At 39.6% G+C, this 12,816-nt stretch overlaps 1 protein-coding gene across 2 annotated transcripts in view; it reads left to right on the top strand.

Moving 5' to 3' along the window:
- The window catches only part of CTNNA2 (catenin alpha 2), a 2,570,005-nt gene that overhangs the window by 1,806,259 nt on the left and 750,930 nt on the right, over nucleotides 1-12,816 (top strand). For both annotated transcript variants that reach the window (XM_069204683.1, XM_069204674.1), the window contains exon 9: nucleotides 6,803-6,955. In XM_069204683.1, coding sequence (XP_069060784.1) covers nucleotides 6,803-6,955 — 153 coding nt within the window. The remainder of the gene's footprint in view (nucleotides 1-6,802; nucleotides 6,956-12,816) is intronic.

Here is a 12,816-nt window from a genome sequence, read left to right as displayed (position 1 = left end):
ATAAGCTTGTTAAAACCCTTGTGCTATAGTGCAAGAGTGTCTGTGATGGAACATGGCTGCCTAAAGTGCACCAGCACTTTGTGAGAGCGGAATAGAATCAAAACTGTGCAGTAATGGTGCTGTTTTGTATTTTCCATTGATACATTGCAGCACAGGAACTTTGGTTGCTGTGCTGTATTATTCCCAAAAATTAGTCAAATCTGCCCCTGATATGGTTGGGTGATTTAGAGTATGGTCTGCCATCTGTATTTTCAGCGTTTTACCACTGGAGAGGGTTTATTGGATTTTGTGACCTACCATGTAACTTGTGTGAGGATTGTCAATGATGCTGTGGAGGGTGGGGTAACTCACAAGATCATCCACAACCTAAGTGGTGTGACCTCTCTGCAATGAGCTATGCCCTTTACCATGCACTGGCATCTCTGTGCGTCTCGTCTGCCATCCTTGTGATTTCACATTCACATTTCTACCTCTGATAGTGGCTCATGTGCCTCTATCTTTCGGTTCCCGGGTGTCTGTGAACTCACAGCCTGCAAACGTAAATGGGCAATTAAGTCTCTGTTTTTCTTCCCCAAAATTTCCCTGTGGAATATTGTTGTGTTCCATCTACTTAAAATAACCCCAATTCCATATTTCCTGAACTCATTTATTATTCTAGCATCAATTTACTGAGTAACTCCTTGCTCTGGCATTCAAAATTGAGGGGGTGGGTTTTAAGCAAAAGTATAAATAGCTTCAGTGAAAAGATTAGGGGCTCATTGGCATGATAACCAAATCAAGGGATATTGTGTAACAAGAAGTTTAAACTAGAAATGAGACCCAGAGAGTGGTATTAAGGCATTACATCTATGAATGAAAGAGGTAGTCTTAGTGTATGAAAGCTTCACAGGAATTCACATGTGGGTGGTAAGGGATAATAGCTACACTCTAAAGTCTGTCTTAGGGGAGTGTTAATGCAGGTGAGAAGATCAAAGAGGAATTCAGTTTTGCACTTTAACCTTTCTCCACAATCACTGTTATCATTTGCAAATACATTTTAATTGTATCTTCCACCACTAAGTTCACAAACCAAACTTACTTATATGTGTCATCCTTCTTTGCTTAGCTCGACAGGTTAGCTGTCCTCATTATCCATCCTGGCATTAACTAACATATAAGACAATGTCATATGTTTGCTAATCATTTCAAATATCCACCACTGCTCCTGTCTGATCTTGCCTCTGCCTATCTTACAAATACTAACCATCTGCTCATGAATACCATATTTTTTAATATGTTTCTATGCAGTTAGGGTCACCTATCAGCAGCATTCATAGGAATTTGACTAAAAAGAGATTCAGATTTGTATTTAATTTGACATAGAGAATCAGTCCAGTCACGTTTAATGAATGACAGTGACACCCACTGTAGGATGTACCATGCTATCATTTCTTAAAAATATTTACTTGTTTTTTCCTACCTATATTTCTCAGTTGCCTGTAACGTAGTGCTTTTTGGTCATGGTGAATTAAATAGATAAATGGACTAATCATCAGGTCTCTTATGAGAGATACTATTTATGTTAATAATGTCCAGCCATAAGGAGTGTTGTAGGAAACATGCCTTTTCTGAATAGTCAACCCAGATATTTTGCCTTTTTCTGGGTACTCTTTTTGCTGGCTTTAGAATTCTGTGCACCTTACCCCTCCTAATCAGAAATTAAGCACCTGTGCTCCCCCTTTAAACATGGCTAAATTGGCCTATTCCTAATTATAAGCCCCTCGTATAAGATGAGGTCCTAAAAATGAAATGCCAGTTGTGAACTGCAGCATCTATTGTGCTATCCACTACAGCAGCAGTTCAAACATGTCTACAGGCCTAGCTTGAGTAGCCTGTCTGCTGCAGTGTAAAGCCTGTGGTGCAACCGGTCAAAACATCCCTTTTTGTCAGGTAAAATCCTTCCTTTTAAATACTAGTGGATCACCCGTATGTAGGCATGGTAGCCTACAAACCAGGGTGCGTGGTATTTAAAAGTGCACATGTAGAAAATGTATGTTACTGTGCCTTTATAGTGACAAGCCCCAAAAAGCTGTATTCATGTTGGCAGACCTACCTGTCCTAGGTACAAAACCAGATTGTTTACAAATACTGCTAACTCTGGAAACGGACTAGTTAGAAAAATATTGATTTTTAATAATTATTAAATATTCTCTTCAATGATGAAATGGTATTTTTAATAAATACATGGAAAAAGTGACTATAAAAAGTTACCCTTTAACTGACTAAGTTTTCTTAAGGCTAATTAGAATTTAGAGTTAGCCTCTGCCTATTCCCAACCTGTGCTCAGTCCTAAATGAGGTGTGACGGTTCCCTCAGGAGCAATGCAACACCTCGACCTGAATGGACAGGAATGACTCCTCTGAGCTCTACATTATCTGCCGGGTAGGGCTGTGGGCATTCAATTGACAACACATTGTTAAATCATGCCTGGCAGATCTGTTGGAGTCACATTAAACACTATGGTCACATTTTGAAAGGAATGAAATGAAATTCTTGGGTCTCCCCTGTCTGGGTGGTAAAAAGCCCTGCATTTTCAGACCAGACCTTTCTCACCTAGCAGGTACAGGACCTGCTTCAAACTAGATTTTAGTATTAGATATGGGAGGACCTAATGATGACCAGAGTACACATTCCTACATACCCTCAGCCCTCAGAGCCCATGTTTATGTGGTTGAAATCCTAAAAATACCTTGACACATAGCATTCTGGACCTTTTTTCAGTCAGTCAAACCAAATCTATTGAAAAAGGGATACAGCTGGCACCAGGAACCGTTATTCCCTAAAGTTAGGGAGTATTCTTGGTTCATCCCCATCGGCTGTGGCGGTTGGACCACCACATTACGTCCCTGGAGGTTGGACTGCCAAAAGACCACCATCTCTGCCAGGATCTTTGATCCCGACTGGATGACAGTGGTCATGGTTTTAATCAGCAGAGACGGCGCTGAGGTCAGCGGTGCTGTGCTGATTACAACCATGTCCTCCACCAGCCTTTTAATGGTGGTTCAACCACCATGAAAAGGCTAGCAGAGAACAAGCGCAGGGCCCCCCTACCCAGCATCATTGGAATGCGGAGACAGTGCCCATTCCGAAAATGCTACGGGGGCCCCCTGTGCGGCGGCATTGGTGCCAAGTCCAAATCCTCTACACGTTTTCACCTGGGCTGACCTGTGGAAACTTGTAGTGGGGCCAGTGAGGAGCCGGCCAGCACCATGGCGTTCTCCTCAGTAGGAGTTTGTTGGTCAGGTTTTTCTGACCACCAAATTCGTAATCAGCCCCTTAAATGTCCATGCTCGAGACCAATCTACTTTAGGCATCTGACAAGGCCTCCATTACAATAGGCCTCAATTTGTGCCTAGGGCCCGGTCTATCCCTCCCGTAAACTATCATTGACTTCTTGTGCTTTTTGGTGCTATTTATACTTAAAACTTTAAATATTCATACCATTGGTTCTGGTTATTGGGCATTTGTCATATTGGTGTCATTTGGTGTTGTTTTGTCTATTAAATTTTACTCCAGTTTTTTTATTTGATTTGGTGTTCTAATTTCTTGTTGTTTTGACTATGTTAACATTGATCTACTGCATAAATACTTTACGCATTGCTCTTAGTAAAGTTTATCTGTTCTGTGCTATAGCTATTAGGGTGTCAAGCTCAGGTTTATGTAGTGAGTTTGAGGGTTCACCCTGTCAAGTGTTGTGATTATTCCTTGAGGTGGGCAGTCAACCACCCCAAATAATAATCCAATTTCCTTCATGTATGCTCTAGTCTCTGTGGTCTATTTTCTTTAGTTGTTTTCTGATTAAATGATACCCCTTTAAAAAGGGTGCTTCTTGTTTGTTGTATTATGTATCTGGTGCTTCTAACCTATCTATGTATGTCACGCATGTGTAGCAATGTTCCTTAAAATACTTCAACTTAAGGTATGTTTTGAAATATGATGGATTAACTAACAGGGTGAGTTAGTACCCTGCCTTCTGCAGGCATTAATGTACCTATGTCAGGGCATTCAAGTAAGGAAAGTGATAAATGGGATTGTGATATTTTATCGTTCTATTGATTGCACAGTGTGATACTATGGCAAAATGTATATGTTATTTAAATATTGCTTGCTGTTGGCCATAAATATAATTATTCTTGTTTTTGTCATATACAAATATTCATAGGATAACCATATCCTGTGATTCCCATTGATAAAAATGCAATCTTTGCTGTTTCCAAGAATATTTGTCATGTTTGGTTAGTGTCTTTTTCGGTTGGATCCTGAGCATCTAAGTTTCTAGAGCAGTGTCTAAATCGTTTAATAATTCTAGTAGCCATTTTGATGCAAATGCATTTTGATTGCCCTTTTTGTTTTCCAGCACACCAAAAAATATAACATTTGAGTACAGGCAGCTATCCTCCAGTGTCATAGTGTTGGAAAGCAAACAGCACATTTTCTGTTTCCAGTTTGGAAATTGCTGCACCAAAATGTTATTGTTTCCTTTTATTTAATTTTGTCATGTGTGCAACTGTAATGATAAAACTCTTTTGCTAATGTATGACAATCTTTCATCTCACCTGCAACTTTCAACATTTGGTCAAAATGTGTCTCTGTTTCTTGGTTTAGTGTTACATTAGCATTCCAAGTCTCAGTCTGATATATTTTCACATATGAATTTACTGCAAAAGTAGGTTTATGTGCTAGAGAATACTGATATGCTAACATCTAAAGTATGAGTAATTCATTAGAAATTATAATAAATAGATATTGCTTTATTGCTAATTATGCATTTTGAGATTGTTCAACTAATCCTAATAAATATGATACTAATAACATCTGTAACATAATCTATTTAGAAAAAATTGCAAAATCTGTGGTATGAAATGTTATATACAAAAAAGCTCACATTGTATACTATTTAAACTCCATTTTCATATACTAGTGAAATTGAATTAGAAATGTAGTAGCATGGCATTTCGCAATACATTAAATTAAAAAATAAACCAATGATCAAATACAATGAGTGCAGGTAGAAAAGGGTTGCAATTCACAAGTAATCTTCCAAAATACTTATTTTGAGCATTTACTCTCATCTTCCACCAGCTCATTTCCCATTTTATCTAATTTATCCATTCCATGTTTTCATTATGCTAATACACTGAGGCCCTCATTAGGAGTTTGGTGGGTGGAAAAGGCAGCATGCCAACTCCTGCAGGTCAGGAGACTGCCAGTGCAGTCTCCTTCCAGCTGGCCCAATATAAGTTTTCGGCTGGGCCAGAGGGAAATGCACAACAACATTGACGCTGGCTCGTAATACGGCCGGTGGCAATGCTGTTGTGTGTCGGGTGCACCAGCACCCATCGCGCAAATCACTATCTGCTTTGCAGGATGGGGCTTGCCAGGGAGGCCTCCGGCACCCTGTCTCTGCCAGCATGTACATGGTGGTGAAACCGCCATATAAACGCCGGCAGAGAGAGGGGTCGTAATCCCCAGGTGGATTAGGACTGCTGGCACCGCCTGCCCTTCTGGTGGCCGACAAGTGGCAGTGCTGGCAGTCCAACTGTGGTGCTTTCGCCACTCTTGTAATGTCGCTGTCAGACTGCCGCTTTGACAGTGGTCTGACCGTGACCCTGGCAATCTGGTGACCACCAGGGTCATAATGAGGCCCTGAGTTTGAGTTGCCCTTATAACAGATTGAAAATTATTGTTAAATTTAGTGCTGTGGGAAGTTTACATTTGTTGTAAAATGTGTTCCTACATCCACCAAGCATTCATATGTTGTCTTCTTTTATTTTGCCTGTAAATCCCATCCTAAGAATGACAATGAATGCTTTGAGGTATCCCAACACTCACACCTTGGGTAGAACTATAACAGTTTGATGGTGACATTAAAGCAAGTGGGCTTTTTCTTTTAACCGGGAAAATGATGAACTGTCTTTCTGTGCAAAAAGTATTCTTCCAGTCATTTGTTAAGCCCAAGAGCTCCCACAGGTAAATCGGTCATTCCCATCTCATTTGCTTTTTGCCGTCTTTGCATTGTCAGTTTTGACTTTAGAGTGAAAGGTATAAATCAGAGAAGAAAGTGTCTATTATATGAGGAAGGGTATGGAAATAGCACTCTTGCCCTGCCTCAACAGGCCTGGAATTAAAGTCTTTATATAAAAATAAGCCAGTTTTAAAATAATATTCATAAGTGCAACATTGTCTCATAACTTTGACACCTTTCAGGGATATATAACTGAGTTATAAAAAAGTCTTGAACATCAGAGTACTGGAATAATTGAAGACAGAAAAATAATGATAGCAGCCGTAATCCTATTTCTATTTGACTCCACTGTACAAAAATGGTGTCGTGCACTAGGAACACAAAATGACATGGAGTGGTAAGTTGTGTCATTATGTTTGAGAAGATGCTTTTGCATGGTTTGGGTAGAAGAGTTGGGCCACAAATGCGAAAAGGAGCCAGATGATATGCAGTATTAATTTCAAGTGATCAGCATGTTTGGGAGTAAATGTGCTATAGTGTCCAGGGCCTTAGCTTTCACAATTGGCCTAATTTCTCAGATATGTTTAAAAACAGGATAACCCTCAACGTTCAATGCAAGAGCTCAGAAAGAGCCCAATAAAGTATTTCAGCTAATACCATGCGTACAACGTTATAGAATCTACACAGGAGACTTTTGTGTTTGTAGTAGAGTTCAGCTTAGAAATCTTCACCTGAAGGTAAACAAATTTGCAATTAAGCGTTTGATAACTTTCCTCCTCATTTATTGCTTTGTTTCAGTTGCGGAAAGCTGTGATGGACCACATCTCAGATTCATTCCTGGAGACCAATGTGCCTTTGCTTGTTCTGATTGAGGCTGCAAAAAGCGGTAATGAAAAAGAGGTGAAGGAGTACGCCCAGGTTTTCCGTGAACATGCAAATAAGTTAGTTGAGGTAAGTGTATTAAAATATAGTTTTAATAATTTGTCAGCACCCAGAAAGCTTATTATAATGTAAATTAATATGAACATTAAGGGACTGAGGGCCTGATTTAGAACTCGGTGGACAGGTTACTCTGTCACAACAGTGATGGGTACCCTGTGCGCCGAAATCTAAATCTTATTATATTTTACGGGATTTAGATTTTGTTGTGACAGAGTAACTCGCCCGCCAAGTTCTAAATCAGGCCCTGAGTCACAAAAGCATTTTTGAGGGCTGGAGATAGTACTACAAGAATATTATTTTGGATACTTTTTACATCCCTTTGCAAGTCGACCTTGAAATGTCCAGCTCCCTCTCAGAAAAGGCTCAAATGAGGACATGGGCTCTTCTGTTTGCATTTGTTGTACATGAATATTGCTTGAATATTTCCATTTGAATTCCTATTTTGGGCCCAATTCATGATGGCATGTAAAGAGTAATAGAAGAATTCTGCCTTCTGTACTCCAAAATGCGTTTGTGAATAGGCTTCTTCCTCAATGTCTTTCCACTCGAATAGCTAGAGTCATCGCTGTTATTTGTTCCAAGGTACAGACTGTACAAATGAGGAAACATGACGTTACCTGATGTGCCTGTAGTCAAACAGATTTTAAACCTTCAAGGACATTCATGGGTATATGTTGATACCACAATATCCGTACTGACCTATTTTAAGGACAGCGAAGGACATTAAATGTACCTATTTTTGCGTGTTTTATGTCACATATATGTCGAATAGTAGAAACATTATAAACCATAGTCATATAATAAAACACAGAGAAAGGAGGTTTCTAAAAAGATGTAATGTAAAATGTGTTGGCAAAAACCATTCATGGTTGAGAAATAGAAGGAAGAGATAAATCTTCTGAAACTTCCTAAAGGAAAAAAGAGAAGGTTGACTTCTTATGTGGGTTTTATAGAGTCCAATAGTCTAGGTGCAGCACAAGGGAAAGAATGAAGTGCTACAGAAGTTTTGAAGTTTGGGGATTCCTCTAAGACAGATGTCTTTCTCCTGAGACCATGTTATCCTCTGGAGCTTACCGGTTTTACAGGTAGACTTATTTAGGTACATATATTTGTACACTAAGCAGCAGATCTTCAATTGTGCGTGCATCAATGTGCAGTAAGCGGAGGTCTTTCAAGGGAGGACACCAGCACTTGGAGGACAAGGGAGGACAGATGCATCAAATGCCTTTTTGGGGCACCTGAGCATGCCTGAGGAGTGAAAATCCCCAGATTAAATTTCTGTTTTTGCTTGAGATAATAGAGATTAAATCAATTTTCATAATGTTCAGCGTTAGGAACCCACCTGTGCTCCATTGTTGAGTTTTATGAGATATTTTAGAACAGCAAGGATCATGGGCATAGATGAAGAGTGTAGGGAAATGTGAGTGATGCCCACCTATCAGTGAATTAAACACAAGTGTGACTGCCATTTATTGATGTTCCTTGATGTGAGTCCTGAGTCCTGCTGAAACAGTGCAGATTGGCCATAATACTAGGAGTTATAATGGACAACACCATGCATGCATCATCGTCAAATTATACTGCATGTAGTGCCATAAATATATATTACATAGTCTTTATCTTCATATATGATATACACATTCTGCTCGATAATGTGTAAGTTCATATACTGGTTTTAATATATTTATTTAAAAATATACAAAAAAGATACATAAAGGACAAGGTTTGCCCACAAAAGCACACACATGCTTTCAAGCAACTTTTTCAACAGTTTGGGTTTTCTAAGATTAGAATTTTAAAAATGGCTGCAGTAGTCATATGCAACTTCGATGATACTATGCTACTACCGATAAAAATGCTCAATGTTAGCTCATACTTAGACAAACCCCTAGTGAGCGGCAACGCTGAGAAAGATGATCTTGAAGGGAAGATTAATAATGAACTTTTAGCAGTTTTGCCTGTGTGTAATTTCCTCCCTTCTAGCACGAGAGAATACTTGCCAGTGGAGTATCTATTCGATCTGATAATATTGTTAGCATATTTCCAGCCTGATGTCAAAATGGAACGTAATAGGAAAATCAGTAATGGATTTCAATTAAACGTCTCCAGCAGGGCAGTACAGCAGGGAGTCTTCTAGTGCAGGCATGAAGCCAAGCAGAGGAGCTGGCCTGCAGAAACCCACTCAGAGTGATTGGACAGCCCACACAATTATTTTTAGAATATCAAATCAAAAATGAAAAGCAACAAAAGGGCAGTAATGGCCCAAAGTGGATTTTTCGCACAGATACCATCTGAAAAAAAGGAAGGTATATTTTTTCATTCAGTGTCTGTCTGCAATTGCTATTGCAAATATTGTAAGAACGCTACTGACTGCAAGTAGATGAAGTTAGGTTTCAATGAACTGACACAGATCCATGTGACAAACCCACATTTTCAAAAATAAGGTAATGGACAAAGAAAGATCTACAGGAAGAAACATCTGCACACATATATTGATGTTTAGAGAAGAACCTCCGCTGAAATGAAATTCAGCAACTCAGGATGCGATTTGTCTAGTTTTTAAAATATGTGCTATCACCCTCTTATTTGAAGGGTGCGCACATATAAAATGCAATATACAACAGCGCATTGACTTGCAATATCTTTACACGTGTATTTTAGGTGAATATCACCAGATGTAGTTCTCAAGGTATAGGCTCCACCTACACCATGTAGAACTACGGAATGAAGAGAGCAGAAAAACAGATACCCACCTAAAAAACATCAGTATTGGGAGCACATAAGTACAGCCCGCACCCTTAGCTCTGCCCTTTTCTCCTTGTTAATCAAGATCCTGTGGAGCCAGATATCAACTTTTGTGTTTTGTGTCACTGTGTGTGTATCTGTGTGCATGCACGTGTGGGTGTGTTTGGGACATGGAATGTGTTATGGGGTATTTTGAGTGGGCGGTGATTAATTTTAGATATGAGATGCCATGTACTTCTTTTAAATTCATTAACCTTTTGATTAGTTGTAATTTTATATGTATGTGAATCTGTTACATTTATGTAAAATTTATGTGTTTTCATGTTATTTGTATACTTGTATACAATTTATTCAGTTAGATGATACTTTTTACATTCATTTTATTTTGTTATTATTCATATTTTTATCGTTGTTCAATGTGATATATATATGGGTGTAGGAAATGTTGAAAGTAATATGTTAATCTTTATCCATTTATTTAATTTACTTTTATTATTTTTAACATTTGATCAATGTTATATTTATTGTTGTATGTGGTCATTTTATTTGACCGTTTTTTAAATTATTTATTTACTTATTTTTGAAAGGTGCTGAGCTTTGTGCTTGTCATGTCATTTCCTACGTTCATTGAGTTATATGTGATTCCATTACGGTACCTGTGAGTGGTGCAGTGAGGTGTGTGATTTACTCCAAGACTTGGGTGGAGTAGATTTCATCTTGCTTGGCCTGTTGTACTTTGGTAAATTGGAATTGATGTTTCCTATTGTAGGTGTGTTTTTTCATTGCTTGTACCTCCACATCCACCTAATTAATTTTCATTTTCCTCCTCCCACTTTGTAGTAAAACTGTACAATTATCTATCCACTTCCCCTTGCCCCTTCCACCTAAATGTAGGATTATTTATGTGTAGCTTAATGAACTCATATCACCGAACTCTACTCTTAAGAGATACATTGGGTACAGGCATAAATGAATACCTTTCTATAAATCTTTATTTTTGTACGGCAACCGCAAATGAAGATTGTAAGAAAGTGGATTATTTTTGTGGTGGGGGGTGACTGACCAACTCAAGGAATCACTTATTGTCATGGTGAACCTTCAAACTCAGTAAATTAAGCTGAACTCAACCCCAGGTAGCTATTGTACAGAGCAGACAGACTTACCTAAGGGCAATGTGTAAAGAATTATACAGTGTCATAACAGTAATAATGACATTCAGTATTTGAACGGGGAGTATTTAGGGCGTCCTTTTCAAATATCGAATCATAGTTGTTGGACATGGCCCTTTCTGCAGGGTCATCCCCAATATTTTGCCTTCACTCCTCTTTTTCTGAATTCATTTTTGTTGCCCATAGGACTCTGTGCAATTTACCCCTACTAAGGGGCTTGTCCTCTCTCCTCAGAACATGTTAGATTGGCTTATATCCAATTGGCATATTTAATTTATTTGTAGGTGCCTAGTAAAGTGGCACTGCCTGTGCCTGTAAATTAAGTGCTACTAGAGGGTCCGTAGCACTATTTGTGCCACCGGCTTAAGTAGCCCTCTAAAACAAAACATGTCTCATGCCTACCATTGTCGCCATAGCAACCTGGCAAAGTAAACCTTTTGCCAGGCCCAAATCTTCCTTTTTAATACATAAGTCACACTTAGGGTAATACTTGGTCAGCCCAGAGGGCAGTGTGCAATGTGCTTGAAAAGTAGGACATGTACTTTCAAGTTTTATGTGTCCTGGTAGTGAACTCCTTGTAAATTTGATTTTCACGTTTGTAATTCCTACATCGCCATAGGATAACATTGAACTTACCTTATTACATTAAAGTGTAATTTCCAAATGGGAATAGGTATTCAAATCATGTTTGGTGTCTCTGGAATCACACTTTGAAATCCTAACTTATATTGAATTCAAATTTTAAATTGCAATGCTTAAATGCCACTTTTAGAAAGTTTACATTTTCTTGCCTTAGCCATTTGGTGCTTGCATCACACGACTGAGTGTAGTTAGCAGTTGGGCTTTGTGTATTCCTACTAGACATCCACACATAATGGGGAGCTTAGGTTTGACTGGTTGGGCCATCACTGGCAGCATAAGTGGGAGACGCTGCGCCCAGACCCACTTGCACTTGAATAGGCTGTCTCCCCACAAAGGGCTGCATACCCCTGGTAGTTTAACGGGAGCCAGGGTCAGGAAGGTAGGGCACCTGCACACGTCAGACATGTCTCTAGAAGCTTCTCCCCACTTCAAGGCACAACTGTGTATAGTTACAGGACCTGAAACGCCAAATCTTCAGTTGGATACTCTGCCAGAATGAAGGACTGCTACAAGGATTGCCACTCTGCTAGACTGCTGCTCCAAAGGAACTACTGCCCTGCCTGCTGCCCTCTTGTCTATGGAAGAAGAAATGGACCTGCAACATCATCTTAAAACCCAGGACCCCAGAGTGATTCCAATGCAAGTCTGCGGGCATCCTCTTCTGAGCCTCAGGAACATAAAGGGCTCTCCAACATCCTGCATCAGCCCCTGGACCCAGCTTCAGCAAATTCCTGACTCTTCAAGTACTAGCTCTCAGGTCATGGACTCTTGGTTTGACTCACAGGTGCTGAAATCAAGTTTTTGGGCTCTTCTCAATGGTGTTCGATACCTCACCACTTGCACCGCAAATCACAGTGAAGCTCCGTCAGTCCGACTCTTCGCACTGTAAATCAACAGCTCATGGGGACCATCACAACAATGCTCCAGCAACGCCCGCCTGCAACGTCAGTCAACTCATTGCATTTTGCAGGCAGCCTCCAATGACTCCTTGCTGCCCTCTGCATCACGAATGGGGCCCTTGGCATGAACTTGAGAAAACCTCAATGGGCCCAACCTGGTGACTGTATCTATCATATGCTCCATCATAGTCTACCTGAGAGTGTGACCTTGACCCGGTTCAGTGTGACCAGATATCCTGAGTTGGCACTTTACCACTATTTTCACTGAAATTGTTTAAAACTTCATTTGTCAGGTTCTACTGATTGGATTTTTGTTGTTTTAGCCTTCCCTAATATTTTTTAAGTTTTACACTGTTTTCATAACTTGGTGTGGGATACATTTTGTGTGATGGTTTCACTGGTTTACTGTTTGAGG

The sequence above is a fragment of the Pleurodeles waltl genome, chromosome 1_2 (genome assembly GCF_031143425.1).
Source record: "Pleurodeles waltl isolate 20211129_DDA chromosome 1_2, aPleWal1.hap1.20221129, whole genome shotgun sequence".
In the NCBI taxonomy this organism is placed as follows: domain Eukaryota; kingdom Metazoa; phylum Chordata; class Amphibia; order Caudata; family Salamandridae; genus Pleurodeles; species Pleurodeles waltl.
The sequence above is the reverse complement of the archived record's forward strand: the minus strand, read 5'-3'. Positions and strand labels throughout refer to the sequence as shown.